The following is a 20,071-nucleotide window of genomic DNA, read 5'->3' as shown; positions in this document are numbered from 1 at the left end:
TGTGTGTGTGTGTGTGTGTGTGTGTGTGTGTCTGTGCGTTTGTGTGTGTGTGAGTGTTCAACTTGGAAATAGGTGCAGGAGTAGGCCATTTGGCCCTTCGAGCCAGAACCTCCATACAATGTGATCATGGCTGATCATCCAGAATCAGTACCCCGTTCCTGTTTTTAATCCCTGACCCCCCTCTCCTCTGGTCTGCTCCGTGCTCAGCAGCTGATGGTAAGGGTGAGCAGTGCAGGCAGATTTAGCCCCTGGCTTGCATCCTTGGCCTCCACAACACTGAACAACAGCCCACATCTGTGCCATGCTGGCCTCAGGTTCAGCGTGAAAATCCAGGCATTTCAATTGAAATCCTCAGTAAACTGCCAGAATTATTCTTGGAACATGTTCCGTGAAACTTCTAGTGACAACTCCCGCACCGTGTCTGCGCCAGATTTTCACTTGGGCCGAATTAAAGTTGCAGTGTTTACTGAGAGACCTCTGGTCATTGAGGGGTCGATCTCAGCCTCGCACAGGGGTAGCGAGGGAGAGAATCTCTCACCGAGTGCCCGTGTCGAGGGAGCTTCACGTTACCGCGCGGAAACAGGCCCTTCGGCCCATCGAGTCCGCGCCGGCCAGCAACCACTCTAGCAAGATCCCACACCCCAGGGACAATTTACAATGTACAATGTACAAACAACCTACAAACCTGCACGCCTTTGGAGTGTGGGCGTGCGTGGAATGTCCTTCATACATTCCAAATGCGGGCATGTTTGTAGGTGAATTGGCTTCTGCAACTTGTCCCTGGTGTGTAGGATGGGACTGGTGTGCGGGGGTCGCTGGTCGGCACGGACATGGAGGGTTGAAGAGCCTGTTTCCGCACTGTATCCGAAACTAAACCGAATTGAATTAAACTGAACTGAGTTGAACTAAACTAAACTATGTCCGAGACACTACATTTAGAAAACATTAGGTTTGTCTTGGTGGGGAAAAGCAGATCAATTTCTCAAGACATGGTTCCCTTTTACTGAATTTCTGCAACAACAGAATAGATATTGTAACACAAATTTAATCCTGATGTCGGGGATGGGTGATGGGGGGGGGGGGGGGGGGAGGGGGGAGGGGGGGGGGGAGGTATATCTCCATCTTCTCTTTTCTTATTTTCTTTATTTCTTTTTCTTGCTTTCTCTTATTTCTCTTTCACCATCTCTCTTCTTCTTTCTCTCTTTTTTTTCTTTTTTTTTTCTTCTCGATTTCGGTTCTAACGTTAAAAATGAAGTGGTGCAATGATTGTATAACCGTTATGTCGATTTCAGATCCAGATTTCAGATTCACTTCAATTTTATATTGTCATTGTCAGTGTAAACTACAGAGACAACGAAATGCTTTAGCTGATCTGCCCTGGAAGAGCGACTGAGCAAACGCTTTGCTGAAATAATAATGAGCTGAGCTGGGTGGGGGGTGGCTGATTGAGCTCAGATGAGCTACGTTGTTTGAGCTGAGTGACAGCCGAACTGAAGAAGCTGAGCTGAGCTCGACTGAGCTGAGATCGAGCAAGCGGAGAGACCTGTAGCGCTGAGCTGATGGTGAGCTGAGCTGGTGAGCTGAACAGTCCATGGCTGGCTGAGCTGAGCTGAGCTTGAGCTGAGCTGAGCTGAGCTGAGCTGAGCTGAGCTGAGCTGAGCTGAGCTGAGCTGAGCTGAGCTGAGCTGATGCGTTGAGATGATTTTGAGCTGAGCCCTCTGCAAGAGCCTTCTGGCTGAGCTGAGACTGAGCTGAGTTGCCATAGCCATACTGTGATGCAGTTGGTAAGGATGCTCTCAATGGTGCAGCGGTAGAAGTTCACCAGGATCTGAGGAGACAGATGGACCTTCTTCAGTCTCCTCAGGAAGAAGAGACGCTGATGAGCCTTCTTGATCAGATTTCTTTATCCCTGGACAATTACTTCAAATATAATACATTTAAAGAAAAACCTAAACTAAACTAAATAACTGAGCTGAGCTGAGCTGAGCTGAGCTGAGCTGAGCTGAGATGAGCTGAGCTGAGCTGAGCTGAACTGAGCTGAGCTGAGCTGAGCTGAGCTGAGCTGAGCTGAGCTGAGCTGAGCTGAGCTGAGCTGAGCTGAGCTGAGCTGAGCTGAGCTGAGCTGAGCTGAGCTGAGCTGAGATGAGCTGAGCTGAGCTGAGCTGAGATGAGCTGAGCTGAGCTGAGCTGAGCTGAGCTGAGCTGAGCTGAGTTGAGCTGAGCTGAGCTGCTGAGCTGAGCTGAGCTGAGCTGAGCTGAGCTGAGCTGAGCTGAGCTGAGCTGAGCTGAGCTGAGCTGAGCTAAGCTAAATTAAACTAAGCTAAGCTAAACTAAACGATACCAATTCAACTTTCTAGATAGGACGTGTTGGCTGGTGTCAGCAAGTTGGCTCAAAGGGGCTCATCTGTTTCCTCGTTCTAAGACTCTATGACCAGGACTTTATAGAAACATAGACATTAGGTGCAGGAGTAGGCCATTCGGCCCTTCGAGCCTGCACCGCCATTCAATGTGATCATGGCTGATCATCCAACTCAGTATCCCGTACATGCCTTCTCTCCATACCCCCTGATCCCCTTAGCCACAAGGGCCACATCTAACTCCCTCTAAAATATAGCCAATGAACTGTGGCCTCAACTACCTTCTGTGGCAGAGAATTCCACAGATTCACCACTCTCTGTGTGAAAAATGTTTTTCTCATCTCGGTCCTAAAAGATTTCCCCCTTATCCTTCAACTGTGTGACCCCTTGTTCTGGACTTCCCCAACATCGGGAACAATCTTCCTGCATCTAACCTGTCCAACCCCTTAAGAATGTTGTAAGTTTCTATAAGATCCCCCCTCAATCTTCTAAATTCTAGCGAGTACAAGCCGAGTCTATCCAGTCTTTCTTCATATGAAAGTCCCGACATCCCAGGCCATCTTATGACACTAGACTAAATAGATAGATAGCCTTTTATTGTCATTGAGACCGAAGTCTGAACGAAATTGCAGCAGTCATACATATAATACATATAAACTAAACTAAATCAAAGTTAGATATTCGCCAGAAGTCTTGTGTATGAGGCTGGCTGTTCTTGGCACAGCTTGAAGGTGAGATGGGCCAAGTTTAAAGGGAGATATGCGGGGCAGGTTTAATACACAGAGGGTGGTGGTGGTGGAGGCAGATATGATTGTGGCAATCATGGGCGATGGGATCAGCACATGGACATGCAGGGAATGGGAGGGAAGGGGATTATGTGCAGATAGACAAGTTGAGAAGTCATAGGAGCAGAATGAGGCCATTCAGCCCATCGAGTCTACTCCGCCATTCAAATGTTGGCTGGTCCATCTCTCCCTGTGTTGTACCGTTCTGTTCTGTGGCTCTCCCCCATTGCTGACCCCCAGAGGCCCCCCCCCTCCCCCCTCCCCCCCCCCCTCCCGATCGCACCCCCCCCCCCCCCCGACCCACCCCCCCCCCCCCCCCAATCCCCCCACCCCCCCCCCCCCCCCCCCCCCCTCTCAGCTCTCCCTCGTTCCTTGAAACAGGAACAAACTCAAGCAAATTCCCTGACTCCGAGCGGAAATTCACAACCATCTCAAGGAGCTGAGACCCTGTCTGGCTCCCATCCAGGTGATGGTTTTGGCCAGCCCACTCCATCCCCCCCCCCCCCCCCCCCCCCCCCCCCCCCCCCTCTCCTCCTCCCCCTCCCCCTCCACCCTTCGCTAAACTCACACCTATGAATCCAGCCCTTCTTGTCGAAAGCTGGAAAAAATACCGACCCGATTGAAAAATAAGAACATCTCGCAGGGGCGGTTCAGGCTTGGCCGAGGGAGAGCGTTTCATAATACTTCTTCTGTCCTTGGGGACCCTTTCCCCCTGCCAAGAAAATATGCCCACACCCCCATACACCAGGGGGATTAGTCAGAGCTCGCTGGCCTGTGTAAATAAAGGCTCCGCTTATAAGGATGTCCAGAGCTGGGGTTGAGCACAAAACGCAGGAGAAACATTGGAGCAGCAGTGTGTGTGTGTGTGTGTATACTGATACAAGAACATCCACAATGAGAACTCTGATACTACTCGGGCTATGTGGCCTGGCTGCACTCTGTGCTGCAGGTAGGAACTACCCTCTCTCTCCCTCTCTTTATCTCTCTCTGTGATTCTCTCTCTCTTTCTCTCTGTGTGTGATTTTCTCTCTCTCTCTCTCTCTGTGATTCTTTCTCACTCTTTCTCAATCAATTTAATTTTCAATTTAAAAACTTTATTGGCATGATAAAAAAACATCTCTCTCTCTCTCTTTCTCTCTCTCTCTCTGTGAATCTCACTCTCTCTCTCTATGATTCTCTCTCTCTCTGAATCTCTCTCTCTCTCTCTCTCTCTGATTCCCACTTTCTCTCTCTCTCTCTCTCTCTGATTCTTTCTCTCTCTGTGTGACCCTCTCTTTTTCTCTCTCTCTCTGATTCCCACTTTCTCTCTCTCTCTCTCTCTCTCTCTCTCTGTGTGACCCTCTCTTTCTCTCTCTCCCTGATTTCTCTCTCTCTTTCTCTCTCTCTCTCTGATTCTCTCTCTCTCTGATTCTCTCTCTCTCTCTCTCTCTCTCTCTCTCTCTCTGATTCTCCCTCTCTCTCTCTCTCCCTCTCTCTCTTCTTCCTCTCTTTCTCTCTCTCTCCCTGATTCTCTCTCTCTCTTTCTCTCTCTCTCTGATTCTTTCTCTCTCTCTCTCTCTCTGATTCTCTCTTTCAATTCAATTTTCAATTAAAAAACTTTATTGGCATGGTAAAAAAACATTGTTATATTGCCAAAATATAAAACATGACATACATATTTGAAATGCATAAGTATAAATACAAGTATACAGTGTATGGATAGATATGTCCCTGTACATAAACTCGCAATAGGCCGATTGGCCAATCTTTCTCTCTCTCTCTGTGTGATTCTCTCTCTCTCTCTTTCTCCCTCTCTCTGTTTCTCTCTCTCTGTTTCTCTCTTTCAGTGATCTCTCTCTCTCGTTCTCTCTCTCTGTGCGATTCTCTCTCTTTCTCTCTCTCTCTCTCTCTGATTCTGTCTCTCTCTCTTTCTCCCTCTCTCTCTCTCTGCTCTCTCTCTCTCTCTCTCTCTCTCTCTCTCTCTCTCTCTCTGTGATTCTCTCTCTCTCGTTCTCTCTCTCTGTGCGATTCTCTCTCTTTCTCTCTCTCTCTCTCATTCCCTCTCATTTATTAGAATGTTCCCACAGTGAGCTATTCTTTCACATAGTGTTGTAATATATAAGATGAATATATTGTATTGTTATTGCACAGAGGTACAACGAGACTTGGTACGCAGCTTCCATCCGATGTCATAACTTAATTAGCTAAAACTAATAACTTAACCCCCCAGAGAAACTAGATTTAAAAAACAAAAAAAACCAACCCAGTTAAAGCAGTAGAAAGTTTCTGCTGCAAAGTAAGAATGTCGTTGTTCTCTCTCTGGGACTGATGGCAACAAACAGTTCTTGACTCTCTTGATGAGTTCTCCTGGACCCCTCCTCCCACCCTGCCCCCAATCCCCCTCGCCCAGGACAGATCGAATGTTAGGCCGGGTTTGAACGTCTGATGTAGTGGGATGAGAAAATAATCAGGGTTGGGGTTTTTTAAGAGGATTTCCTTTGGAAGCTTTGTGTTTATATGGGAGTGAGGACAGCCAGAGGGGCAGAACTGTCGAGCCCACCCCCCGCCCCCCCACCTGTGGGGGTCCTTCTACGCAGGGATTTCCCCCCTGTACATCGGGGACCTGGGGTGGAGGTACTGCATTGAGGAGTCCCGTGCAATCCGTTTCCATGTAACACATCTACATGTAACAAAATAGAGAGAGTACAGAGGAGATTTACTAGAATGTTGCCTGGGTTTCAACAACTAAGTTACAGAGAAAGGTTGAATAAGTTAGGTCTTTATTCTCTGGAGCGCAGAAGGTTAAGGGGGGACTTGATAGAGATAGAGATCAAATGATGAGAGGGATAGACAGAGTTGATGGACAGAGTTGATGTGGACAAGCTTTTCCCTTTGAGAATAGGGAAGATTCAAACAAGAGGACATGACTTCAGAATTAAGGGACAGAAGTTTAGGGGTAACATGAGGGGGAACTTCTTTACTCAGAGAGTGGTAGCGGTGTGGAATGAGCTTCCAGTGGAAGTGGTGGAGGCAGGTTCATTGGTATCATTTAAAAATAAATTGGATAGGCATATGGATGAGAAGAGAATGGAGGATTATGGTATGAGTGCAGGCAGGTGGGACTAAGGGGGAAAATTTTTTTTTTCGGCACGGACATGTAGGGCCGAGATGGCCTGTTTCCGTGCTGTAATTGTTATATGGTTATATGGTTATATGGTTAGTGTGTGAGGTTGCAGCTCCTGGTCAACTATCTAAAGGGGCTGCTCCTAGCCTCCTGGCTCCACTTCACTTTGGACACCCCTGTGTGTAGGGGAGAGGGTTTGGGGCTGAAGATGTCCTGGTTGGGTTGGCTCCTGGGCCTGGACAAGCTGGCCATCGGCGGGTCACGGCGCCAGGCGGTGGAGGGTTCTGCCGCAGCCGGCTGTCCGCCCATTGTCCGTGGTTATGTCCGCGCCCGGGTGCCACTAGCGAGGGATTACACTCTGTCCACGGGCGCACGTGGGGGGGGGATTTCCGAGACTTCTTCACCTTAAACCTACGCCCTCTGGTTCTCGATTCCCCTACTCTGGGCAAGAGACTCTGCCCGATCTATTCCTCTCATGATTTTGTACACCTCTATAAGATCGCCCCTCATCCTCCCCCGCTCCATGGTATAGAGTCCCAGCCTGCTCAACCTCTCCCTGTAGCTCACGCTACACATTCTACTCATGGATTTGTACACCTAGGGGTCGCTGCCTCAAAGCGCCAGAGACCCCCGGGTTCGATCCTGACCACGGGTGCTGTCTGCGCGGAGTTTGCACGTTCTCCCCGTGGGTTTTCTCCGAGATCTTCGGTTTCCTCCAAAGACGGGCAGTACAGGTTTGTAGGTTAACTGGCCTGGTGAATGTGTAAAATTGTGTGTAGGATAGTGTTAATGTGCGGGGATCGCTGGTACAAGAGCGGACATTCCCTGGAGCCACATCTTGGCACGAACACTGAGCCAAACCGCACGCCAACTGTGGCTGTAATTAACAGCCATGTAAAACTAGAAGCAATTAGGTTTTATTAGCGTCTTTAGGAAAGAACTGCAGATGCTGGGAAAATCGAAGGTAGGCAAAAAATGCTGGGGAAACTCAGCGGGTGAGGCAGCATCTATGGAGCGAAGGAAATGGGCGACGTTTCGGGACGAGACCCTTCTTCAGTCTGATGTCAGGGGGGGTGGGAAGAAGAAAGGAAGAGGCAGAGACAGTAGGAGCTGGGAAGGGGAGGGGAAGGAGGGAGAAAGCAGGGACTACCTGAAACTGGAGAAGTCAATGGTGTAAACTACCCAAGCGAAATATTTAAGAGGGAGTTAGATGTGGCCCTTGTGGCTAAAGGGATCAGGGGGTATGGAGAGAAGGCAGGTACGGGATACTGAGATGGATGATCGGCCATGATCATATTGAATGGCGGTGCAGGCTCGAAGGGCCGAATGGCCTACTCCTGCACCCAATTTCTATGTTTCTATGTTTCTAATATGAGCGTTATTCGAGGATTGCTTTAACTAGAAGTCACAGCGTTAAGGCAAGAGGGGGAATAAGTTTAAAAGGGATGTTTGGGGCTCTAATTTATTTTACACAGAGAGTTGTAAGTGCCTGGAACACACTGGTGGTGGAGGCAGATGCGATTGTGGTGTTTAAGGGGCTTTTAGATAGCACGCTAATATACAGGAAACAGAAGGATATTGATATTGCATGCAGGCAGTGGAGATTACCTTAGCTCAGTCTGAAGAAGGGTCTCGACCTGAAACATCACCCATTTCTTCTCTCCGGAGATGCTGCCTGTCTTAATGCTGAGTTACTCCAGCATTTCGTGTTCGTTTTCGGAGATTAGCTTAACTTGGTATTACGTTCCCCACGGACATTGTGGGCTGAAGGGCCAGTTCCTGTGCTAGTATACACCGAGCCCGCACCCACCAGCGACCCCCCCGTACACCAACACTATCCTACGCACTAGGGACTATTTTACAGAAGCCAATTAACCCTCAAACCTGCACGTCTTTGGAGTGTGGGAGGAAACCGGAGAACATGCAAACTCCGTACAGACAGCACCCGTGGTCAGGATCGAACCCGGGACTCTGGCGCTGTGAGGCAGCAACTCTACCGCTGCGCCCCTGTACCACCCTATGTCCTATATTTAACTCACTAAATATTTGTTCTATTGCTTATGCTGTTTAAGAAAAAATATCATTTCCACTGTCAAAGTGCTGGAGGAACTCAGCGGGTCAGGCAACACCTGCGGAGGGAATGGGCGGACCATGTTTCAGGTCGGGACCTTTCTTCAGTCTGAGTTCCTCCAGCACTTTGTAGTTTTCTCCAGACGCCAACGCACCTGCGATTCCTTGTGTCGTGAATTTTCACAATTGTTGATTGTTTTTTGCGACTGTTACTAACAGCAGCTTTCTTCTCTTTACAGACTCCTCAGAGTCCAACGAGATTGACGATGGTACGTTGACTTGTTTAAGCATGCCTTAGCGTAACGGAGGAGAATTCAGTTCCGTTTATTGTCGCGGGCGCAGTGGAAAGCTTGTGTTGCGCGCTAACCAGTCAGTGGAAAGACAATGCGTGATTTCAATCGAGCCGTCCACAGTGTACAGATACATGATAAGGGAATAACGTTTAGTGCAAGGTAAAGCCAGCAAAGTCCGATCAAGGATAGTCCGAGGGTCTCCAATGAGGTGGATAGTAGTTCAGGACCGCTCTCTGGTTGTGGTGGGATGATTCAGTTGCCTGATAACAGCTGGGAAGAAACTGCCCCTGAATCTGGAGGTGTGCGTTTTCCCACACTTCTGTGCCTCTTGCCCGATGGGAGAGGGGAGAAGAGGGAGTGAGACTGGTCCGTGATGATGCTGCTCTCTGCACCTATCCGTGGTACAAACCAGCATCTGCAGTTCCTTGCTTTTGCAGGTTTAAGAAAGAACTGCAGATGCTGGAAAAAAATCGAAGGTGGACAAAAATGCTGGAGAAACTCAGCGGGTGAGGCAGCATCTATGGAGCGAAGGAATAGGTGACGTTTCGAGTCGAGAGTCTCTAGTGGGAGAGTCTCGACCCGAAACGTCGCCTATTTCCTTCGCTCCATAGATGGTGCCTCACCCCGCTGAGTTTCTCCAGCATTTTTGTCTCCCTTGTTTCGACAGCCACTGATTTGACACCTTTCCCTTCCAGCCATGTTCCTCAGGAGGAGAGATGCCCATTACTTCATGAGACCGTCAAGGCCAAGCAACCCGTGGGAGAGGTACGTTCACCATCCCGAGACTCGATCTCCTCATCAAACCACAGAGAGCTGGACATTTACTCATAAGGTCATGTGATGGGTGCAGGATTAGGCCATTCGGCCCATCAAGTCTCCTCCGCCATTCAATCATGGCTGGTCTATCTCTCCCTCCCTCCTAACCCCATTCCCCTGCCCACTCCCCATAACCCCTGACACCCGCACTAATCAAGAATCTATCTATCTCTGCCTTAAAAATATCCACTGACTTGGCCTCCACAGCCGTCTGCGACAAAGAATTCCACAGATTCACCACCCTCTGACTAAAGAAATTCCTCCTCATCTCCTTCCGAAAAGAGCGTCCTTTAATTCTGAGGCTGTGACCTCTAATCCTAGACTCTCCCACTAGTGGAAATATCCTCTTCACATCCACTCTAAAGGGCCTGCCCCACTGTACGAGGTAATTCAAGAGTTCTCCCGAGTTCCCCTGTGATTCGATCTCGTGTAATGTACGTAGCGGGCTCATACGAGCAAAAAGTAACCATTTTTTTCATCACGAGTATTTCGTTACTTGCGGACATTTTTCACAGCGTTGAAAAAAACGTCACGAGTTGACCGGATTTCCCGAGTACCTACCGTTACTCGTATGAGACGCTACGGGACATAGAAACATAGAAACATAGAAATTAGGTGCAGGAGTAGGCCATTCGGCCCTTCGAGCCTGCACCGCCATTCAATATGATCATGGCTGATCATCCAACTCAGTATCCCGTACCTGCCTTCTCTCCATACCCCCTGATCCCCTTAGCCACAAGGGCCACATCTAACTCCCTCTTAAATATAGCCAATGAACTGGCCTCAACTATCCTCTGTGGCAGAGAGTTCCAGAGATTCACCACTCTCTGTGTGAAAAAAGTTCTTCTCATCTCGGTTTTAAAGGATTTCCCCCTTATCCTTAAGCTGTGACCCCTTGTCCTGGACTTCCCCAACATCGGGAACAATCTTCCTGCCTCTAGCCTGTCCAAACCCTTAAGAATTTTGTAAGTTTCTATAAGATCCCCTCTCAATCTCCTAAATTCTAGAGAGTATAAACCAAGTCTATCCAGTCTTTCTTCATAAGACAGTCCTGACATCCCAGGAATCAGTCTGGTGAACCTTCTCTGCACTCCCTCTATGGCAATAATGTCCTTCCTCAGATTTGGAGACCAAAACTGTACGCAATACTCCAGGTATGGTCTCACCAAGACCCTGTACAACTGCAGTAGAATCTCCCTGCTCCTGTACTCAAATCCTTTTGCAATGAAATCTAACATACCATTCGCTTTCTTTACTGCCTGCTGCACCTGCATGCCTACCTTCAATGACTGGTGTACCATGACACCCAGGTCTCGCTGCATCTCCCCCTTTCCCAATCGTACATCCACGAGCCCCTACGTACCCGCTACGTACATTACACGAGATCGAATCAGGGGAGAACTCGGGATGACTCTTGAATTACCTCGTACAAGTGGGACAGGCCCTTTAGGCTTTGTTTAGTAGAGGTTAGAGATACAGAACAGGCCCACCAGCGATCCCCGCCCACTAACACTACCCTACACACACTAGGGACAATTTTACACATACACCAAGCCAGTTAACCTACAAACCTGCACGTCTTTGGAGTGTGGGAGGAAACTGACGATCTCGGAGAAATCCCACGCAGTTCACGGGGAGAATTTTGCCTGTCCAAATGTATCTAAATGTTTCTGCCTCAGCTACCCTGAATGGCAGCTAGTTCCCTACACCCACCACCCATTGTGTAAAAAAGTTACCCCTCAGGTTCCCATTCAAGCTCCCCCTCCCCCTTCACCTTAAACCTATATCCTCTAGTCCTCGATTCCGCTACTCTGGGCAAGAGACTCTGTGCGTCTATTCCTCTCATGATTTTGTACACCTCTATAAGATCACCCCCCATCCTCCTGCGCTCCAAGGTGTAGAGTCCCAGCCTGCTCAACCTCTCCCTGTAGCTCACACCCCCCTCGAGTCCTGGCAACATTCTGGTAAATCTTCTCTGCCCCTTTTTCCAGCTTGACAACATCTTTCCTATAACACGGTGCCCAGAAATGAGCACATTCGGCCTCTCCGACGTCTGATACAGCTGGAACATGACCTCCCAACTTGTATAGGTTGGTTTGTGTTGTGTGTGCGATGGTCTGGGCTGCGTCCACAATTCTCTGCAATTTCTTGCGGTCTTGGTTGGAGCCGTTCCCAACCCAGGCTGTGGTGCGTCCCCCGATAAAACGCTTTCCACCGCGCGTCTGTAGAAGTCAGTGAAGGTTGACGAGAACACGCCGAACTCCCGAAGCCTTCTGAGAACGTAGACGCGTCGGTGTCCAAACCCCACGTCCAGCCCCGACACCCAGTGTCCGACACCCTTGCCGGATTGCCCATGTTGCCGGACTAACGGAAGCTCCGAGAGGAGTCCGACGGTTCCGGAACCTTCCGCCTCGGCCGCCGGTTGGGCCGAGTTGCCGGCCGGCAAAGTCGGCTATGGGAACGGAACTGCCGGCTCCAGCCCTGGCCAGAGGTCCAGAACCCCGGCCACAGGTGGGGGGCAAATCCCAGCCTCCGATCGGCCGCGGAAGTCCCGATGGGGTCAAGATCGGCCACCTCACCCGTCCTTAGCGCCACATTGGCGGGGAGACTTCCAGGGGGTTTATTCCAAGCGCGCATCTCGGAATATTGTATTAACGGAGGTGCCGGATAATTGCCAGTTGCCGGATAATCGGGATGGTCGGCTTATTATTGTGTGCATGTTTTCCAGGATGCGCGCCAAGTCACCGTATGAGCTGAACAGGGAGCAGTGTGAGGAGTTTCGCCCGTGTGACATGCTCGCCCGGCAGATCGGACACCGACAAGCCTACGGCAGGTTCTTCGGCAACGCCCAGCCACAGGCCAACGGCTACCGCCGGCAACGGTCCCACAGGCAGAGAGGCAGTCGCAGCCGGCAACACTACTACCGATACTAGACACCGCACCGACACACGCACGCACGCACGCACGCTACACAGACGCACGCACTACAGTCACACACTACACACACTATACACACACTAGACACAGCCAGACACAACACACACACTACACACAGTTAGATACACTTAAGGACGTGTCTCACTAGGCCGTCTTTGCGTGTCCAGCAGATGGCGCACGAAGATTTTGTACATCACAAAATCCTGGGACGCCGCGCGCAACCGGGCGTCACTGCCTATGTCATATGCGCGCATCACGTGCGTGTCACGAGTCGTGCATCGTGACGCGTAAATGATGTCACGTAAATTACGCGCAAATGACGGCGAAGTGGGACAGGCCCTCTAGACACAACATACAAACAAGACACACACACACAGAGTACAGTCTCACACACAACACACACACACTAATACACTCACACACTTCCAAGATCCAAGATGGCGTCCAACGCAGACGGCTCTTAGCGCGTTGGCCACAGACCTGGGCGCATTACACTCGCTCCCCCCTTTTAAATCTCACCTCTGATGTATCTGCACACTGTGGGCGGCTCGATCGGAATCATGTACCCCCTTTCCGCGGACTGGTTGGCACGCGACAAGAAAGCTTTTCACTGTACCTCGGTATACGTGACGATAAACCCAAACTCAAACTCAAACGCGCACACACGTACACACACGTACACACACGTACACACACGTACACGCATGGGCACGCACGCCAATAGGAGCCGCGGTTAGCAGGGGGCAACGTTAAATGAATACAGAAAGTGGAGTAAACGTCCAGCAGGTCAGGCAGCGTCCGTGGTGGGAGACGACCTGTCGACCTCCCAGCGACCTCCCCGGTGCCCACGGTGGGAGCTCCTCACCCTTCCTCTCGAGGTGGTTCATGTTCTCCCCAGTCCCAGCTCCGCGGAGCACCTGCCCCCAGGGTGTCCCGGTACCACTGCCCCTGCCTGCCCTTCATCGCAGACTCGATGGGTCGAATGGCCTGTTCCCCTCACAAACGAAACCAAACTAATCAGCAGCGGTTTTAGTCTCGACGGGGGGTGGGACAAGTGCAAGTGGCAACGCCTCTGACTTGTTCCCTGTCACGCATATTGGGCGACCACAGTGGCTGAGTCGCTGCCTTACAGCGAATGCAGCGCCGGAGACACGGGTTCGATCCCGACCACGGGTACTGCCAGTACGGAGTTTGTACGTTCTCCCCCAAGATCTTCGGTTTCCTCCCACACTCCAAAGGCGTGCGGGTTTGTAGGTGTTTGTAATTGGCTTGGTGCGTATATGTGCAAATTGTCCCTAGTGTGTGTAGGGTGGTGTTAGTGTGCGGGGATCGCTGGTCTACGCGGACTCTGGGGAGGACCTGTTTCCGCGCTGTATCTCTAAACCAAAGCATATCCTGCCTGCCTAAACTCGTGAGATTGGACAATATACTTACTGCTAAATATCTGTAACCAAAGCAGCGGGAAATAACATAAAGATTATAGAGCGCAAATATATATATATATATGTGTGTGTGTATGTATTCACACACACACACATAAATTGTACATACAACCTCTCAGCATCACAAACCAATAACTGCTCCTTATCCATCTCAGACTGAAGCTTACAAACTACTCATTATCAGCCCTGTGTGTAACGGGATTCTTCAATGGCATTTATAGAATGTATAATAAAGATATATAGAACGGTTTTTTTACTGTTGTGTGTGTGTTTCTTCGCTCGCTGTAGAAATGAGTGTTTACTTTAGTATTTAGTGGTCAGTCTGCTCTGCGTGGGTCGAAGGGCCTGTTTCTGCTGGCAACTGAACCATCCTACCACAACCAGAGAGCGGTGCTGAACTACTATCTACCTCATCGGTGACCCTCGGACTACCCTTTGACAATAGACAATAGGTGCAGGAGTAGGCCATTCGGCCCTTCGAGCCAGCACCGCCATTCAATGTGATCATGGCTGATCATCCCCAATCAGTACCCCGTTCCTGCCTTCTCCCCATATCCCCTGAATCCGCTATCTTCAAGAGCCCTATCTAGCTCTATCTTGAAAGCATCCAGAGAACCGGCCTCCACCGCCCTCTGAGGCAGCGAATTCCACAGACTCACCACTCTCTGTGAGGAAAAAGTGTTTCCTCGTCTCTGTTCTAAATGGCTTACCCCTTATTCTTAAACTGTGGCCCCTGGTTCTGGACTCCCCCAATATCGGGAACATGTTTCCTGCCTCTAGTGTGTCCAAACCCTTAACAATCTTATATGTTTCAATGAGATTTCCTCTCATCCTTCTAAACTCCAGAGTGTACAAGCCCAGCCGCTCCATTCTCTCAGCATATGACAGTCCCGCCATCCCGGGAATTAACCTTGTAAACCTACGCTGCACTCCTTCAATAACAAGAATGTCCTTCCTCAAATTAGGGGACCAAAACTGCACACAATACTCCAGGTGTGGTCTCACTAGGGCCCTGTTCAACTGCAGGCGGTGCAAAAGGAGAAAGGAGTATACTGCAGGATATACTATCACGGCTGCAGCGAAAGTGCAGACAAAATAAAGTGCGAGGCTGCAACAAGGTGGATTGGGAGATCACGAATAAGGTCATAAGGAATAGGAGTAGAATTAGGCCATTCGGCCCATCAATGGCTGATCTATCTCTCCTAACCCCCTGCCTTCTCCCCATAACCTCTGACACCCGTACTAATCAAGAATCTATCTATCTCTGCCTTAAAAATATCCATTGACTTGGCCTCCGCTGTGGCAAAGAATTCCACAGATTCACCAGCTGAAGAATTCATCCTCATACTTCGCTTGGGCAGCTTACACCCCAGCGGTATGAACATTGATTTCTCTAACTTCAAGTAATCCTTGCATCCCCTCTCTCTCCATCCCTCCCCCCACACTAGTCATTGTAATAGTTTCACTGTCACCCTGTCTGTTTCATTGTCTGCAACTCGTTTTCACCTAGCTCACAGTACCATCGTTACTCTTTTTGAATATCTTTCATTTATTTGTTCTATATCTCACTACATCACCATCTATATCTCTCGTTTCCCATCCCCCTCCCCCCCCCCAACCCTCAGTCTGAAGAAGGGCCTCGACCCGAATTGTCACCTGTTCCTTCTCTCCAGAGACACTGCCCGATTTGCTGAGTTACTCCAGCATTTTATTTCTTCAACCATATAACAATTACAGCACGGAAACAGACCATCTCGGCCCTACAAGTCCATGCCGAACAATTATTTTCCCTTAGTCCCACCTGCCTGCACTCATACCATAACCCTCCATTCCCTTCTCATCCATATGCCTATCCAATTTATTTTTAAATGATACCAACGAACCTGCCTCCACCACTTCCACTGGAAGCTCATTCCACACCGCCACCACTCTCTGAGTAAAGAAGTTCCCCCTCATGTTACCCCTAAACTTCCGTCCCTTAATTCTGAAGTCATGTCCTCTTGTTTGAATCTTCCCTATTCTCAAAGGGAAAAGCTTGTCCACATCAACTCTGTCTATCCCTCTCATCATTTTAAAGACCTCTATCAAGTCCCCCCTTAACCTTCTGCGCTCCAGAGAATAAAGACCTAACTTATTCAACCTATCTCTGTGACTTAGTTGTTGAAACCCAGGCAACATTCTAGTAAATCTCCTCTGTACTCTCTCTATTTTAAATGTCTTTCTTAGCATATGGGAGGTCCATTCTGATTAAAGGTAGTCCGAGGATCTCCAATGAGGTACAATCGAGCTGTCCACAGATTACAGATACAGGATAAAGGGAATAGCATTCAGTACAAGACAAAGTCCAGTGAAGTCCGATTAAAGATAGTCCGAGGGTCTCTATCGAGATAGATGGTAGATAGATAGATAGATAGGACCGCTCTCTAGTTGGTGGAGGATGGTTTGTTGCCTGATAACAGCAGGGAAGAAGCTCTTTCTGAATTGGGAGCGTGATATCAAGCGTGTATATTTTCTATGCTAACGGTAACGGATATAGGAGAAGAGAGAAAGATTTAATAGGAATGTGTTTGAAGGAACTGCAGTGCTGGTTTAAACCGAAGATCAGTCTGAAGAAGGGTCTCGAACCGAAACGTCACCCATTCCTTCTCTCCAGAGACGCTGCCTGTCCCGCTGAGTTACTCCGGCTTTTTGTGTCTACCTTCGATGTAAACCAGCACCTGCAGCACCAGGGTCTCATCCATATCCCGCAACACTGCTCTCTCTCCCCATCCCCGCACTCGCAACAAGGGCAGAGTCCCCCTAGTCCTCACCTTTCACCCCACCAGCCGGCAAATATAACACATAATCCTCCGCCATTTCCGCCACCTCCAACGTGACCCCACCACTCGCCACATCTTCCCATCTCCCCCTATGTCTGCCTTCCGCAAAGACCGCTCCCTCTGCAACTCCCTTGTCAATTCTTCCCTTCCCTCCCGTACCACCCCCTCCCCGGGCACTTTCCGTTGCAACCGCAAGAAATGCAACACCTGTCCCTTCACCTCCCCCCTCGACTCCATTCAAGGTCCCAAGCAGTCGTTCCAGGTGTGACAGAGGTTCACCTGTATCTCCTCCAACGTCATCTACTGCATCCGCTGCTCTAGATGTCAGCTGATTTACATCGGGGAGACCAAGCGGAGGTTGGGCGATCGTTTCGCCGAACACCTCCGCTCGGTCCGCAATAACCTACCTGAACTCCCGGTGGCTCAGCACTTCAACTCCCCCTCCCATTCCCAATCCGACCTCTCTGTCCTGGGTCTCCTCCATTGCCAGAGTGAGCAACACCGGAAATTGGAGGAACAGCACCTCATATTCCGCCTGGGTTGCTTGCGTCCGGATGGCATTAACATTGAATTCTCCCAATTTTGCTAGCCCTTGTTGTCTCCTCCCCTTCCTTAACCCTCTAGCTGTCTCCTCCCACCCTCCCATCCGCCCGCCCTCGGGCTCCTCCTCCTCCCCTTTTCCTTCCTTCTCCCCCTCCACCCCCCATCAGTCTGAAGAAGGGTTTCGGCCCGAAACGTCGCCTATTTCCTTCGCTCTATAGATGCTGCTGCACCCGCTGAGTTTCTCCAGCAATTTTGTGTACCTGCAGTTCTTTCTTACACACGCTACGTCCACAACTCTCTCTCTGCTAATCCTTGTGGTCTTGGGCAGAACTGCTGCCAAACCAAGCTGTGATGCATCTCTATGGTACATCCGCAGAAATTAATAAGAGCCATTGGAGACATGACGGATATCCTTATTCTTGTGAGGAGGTAGGGTTTTACCACACTTTCCTGACCATAGTGTTATTGTGACTGCTCTGGGCCACATTATCGGTAAGGGAAGGATTTGCAGACAAGAGTTAAACTCTTAAAATTACAGGTTTGTATAAAGAAGGTTTCAACTTACAATACATGGAAAATAGGTGCAGGAGTAGGCCATGCATCCCTTCGAGCCTGCTGGTCATCCACAACTAGGATCCCGTTCCTGCTTTTGCCCCATATCCCAAGTGCTAAATCTAACTCTTTCTTGAAAACATCCAGTGAATCGGCCTCCACTGCCTTCTGTGGCAGAGAATTCCACAGATTCACAACTCTCTGGGTGAAAAGGTTTTTCCTCATCTCAGTCCTAAATGGCTGACCCCTTATTCTTAAACTGTGACCCCTTTGGTTCTGGACTCCCCCAACATAGGGAACATTTTTTCTGCATCTAGCCTGTACAATCCCTTAAGGATTTTATATGTTTCATAGAAACATAGAAACATAGAAATTAGGTGCAGGAGTAGGCCATTCGGCCCTTCGAGCCTGCACCGCCATTCAATATGATCATGGCTGATCATCCAACTCAGTATCCCGTACCTGCCTTCTCTCCATACCCTCTGATCCCCTTAGCCACGAGGGCCACATCTAACTCCCTCTTAAATATAGCCAATGAACTGGCCTCAACTACCCTCTGTGGCAGAGAGTTCCAGAGATTCACCACTCTCTGTGTGAAAAAAGTTTTTCTCATCTCGGTTTTAAAGGATTTCCCCCTTATCCTTAAACTGTGACCCCTTGTCCTGGACTTCCCCAACATCGGGAGCAATCTTCCTGCATCTAGCCTGTCCAACCCCTTAAGGATTTTATATGTTTCCATAAGATTCCCTCTCATCCTTCTAAATTTGAGTGAATACAAGCCCAGTCGACCCATCCTCTCATCATATGTCAGTCCTGCCATCCCGGGAATTAACCTGGTGAACCTACGCTGCACTCTCTCAATAGAAATGTCACCCATACCTTTTCAATCTGAAATGTCACCCACTCTCTCAATCTGAAATGTCACCCATACCTTTCCTCCACAGATGCTGCCTGACCCACTGAGTTACTCCAGCACTTTGTGTCTATCCGGTTTAAACCAGCATCTGCAGTTCCTTTCTACACATTCAGTTCAGTTTAGTTTTAGTTTAGAGATACAACGCGGAAACAGGCCCTTCGGCCCACCGAGTCCGCCCTGACTAGCGAGCCCCGTACAATGACACAATCCTCCACTCCTCCAGGGACAATTTACAATTTTTACAGAAGCCAATTAAGCTACAAACCTGTACGTTTTGGGAGTGTGGGAGGAAACCGGAGCTCCCGGAGAAAACCCACGCAGGTCACGGGGAGAACGTACAAACTCCGTACAGAGAAGCACCCGTGGTCGGGATCGAACCCGGGTCCCTGGCGCTGTGAGGCAGCAGCTCTACCCGCTGCGCCACCGTGCCGCCCCATATGAGATGAATGTTGAGGTTGTCTCAGCGTAGATTGGGAGGTTATCACAATGGGAACAGGCCCTTCAGCCCACCGGGTCCACGCTGACCAGTGATACACGATACTAGACAAGACACGAGGGGGAAATTTACACGCTAACTACGCGACTCTACCGCTGCGCCACCGTGCCATCTTTGTACCCTCCCCAAAGGCTCCACCTTCAGGTATTTGGTAGCGAATGAAGCCGAGACGACAGAAACTGCAACATTATCGAGCAGTATTGAGACATTTTTGAGACGACATCCCACCTCAGTCTGAAGAAGGGTCTCGACCCCGATATGTCACCCATTCAATAGACAATAGACAACAGATGCAGGAGTAGGCCATTCGGCCCTTCCAGCCAGCACCGCCATTCAATGTGTGATCATCCCCAATCAGTACCCCGTTCCTGCCTTCTCCCCATATCCCCTATCTTTACCAGCCCTATCTAGCTCTCCCATCCCTTCTCTCCAGAGATGCTGCCTGTCCCCGCTGAGCTACTCCAGCATTTTGTGTCTGCCCCACCTCAGTCAAACAGATTTGTTTGCCCAAAGAGCTGGAGCCACTGCACAAATATTGAATTTACCCCTGAGGGAGGCTGGTGGCTGGTGTTTGGGCCTTGTGGTGTCGCCCGCACTAACCCAGCCCAGCGTGAGAAGCAGTGACCAAGAGCCCTGTCCACCTGTTCAATTCAAAACACATAGACATTCAGAGCCAAGCTGGTGGAAGACAAGCAGAACTGCCAGGCAATACTGGCCCCATCCCCACAGGTAGCTTAACTTTAGTGTAGAGATACAGCGCGGAAACAGGCCTTTCGGCCCACCAAGCCCATACTGACCAAGAATGATCCCAGGAATCTGGGATGGAGGCAGGTTCGTTTTTAACATTTAAAAATAAATTGGATAGTTATATGGATGGGAAGGGAATGGAGGGTTATGGTCTGAGCGCAGGTATATGGGACTAGGGGAGATTATGTGTTCGGC

General features: G+C 49.7%; 1 protein-coding gene across 1 annotated transcript; it reads left to right on the top strand.

Moving 5' to 3' along the window:
- Positions 1-3,930: 3,930 nt before the first annotated feature.
- On the top strand, positions 3,931-12,600 carry mgp (matrix Gla protein). Its single transcript, XM_055663113.1, has 4 exons — positions 3,931-4,091; positions 8,555-8,584; positions 9,304-9,373; positions 12,153-12,600. The coding sequence occupies exons 1-4, from the start codon at positions 3,944-3,946 to the stop codon at positions 12,355-12,357; spliced, it is 453 nt and encodes a 150-aa protein (XP_055519088.1). The 5' UTR covers positions 3,931-3,943; the 3' UTR covers positions 12,358-12,600.
- Positions 12,601-20,071: the final 7,471 nt, after the last annotated feature.

The sequence above is a fragment of the Leucoraja erinacea genome, chromosome 37 (assembly GCF_028641065.1).
Source record: "Leucoraja erinacea ecotype New England chromosome 37, Leri_hhj_1, whole genome shotgun sequence".
In the NCBI taxonomy this organism is placed as follows: domain Eukaryota; kingdom Metazoa; phylum Chordata; class Chondrichthyes; order Rajiformes; family Rajidae; genus Leucoraja; species Leucoraja erinaceus.
Note: the sequence above shows the minus strand (reverse complement) of the source record. Positions and strands in the feature narration are given on the sequence as shown.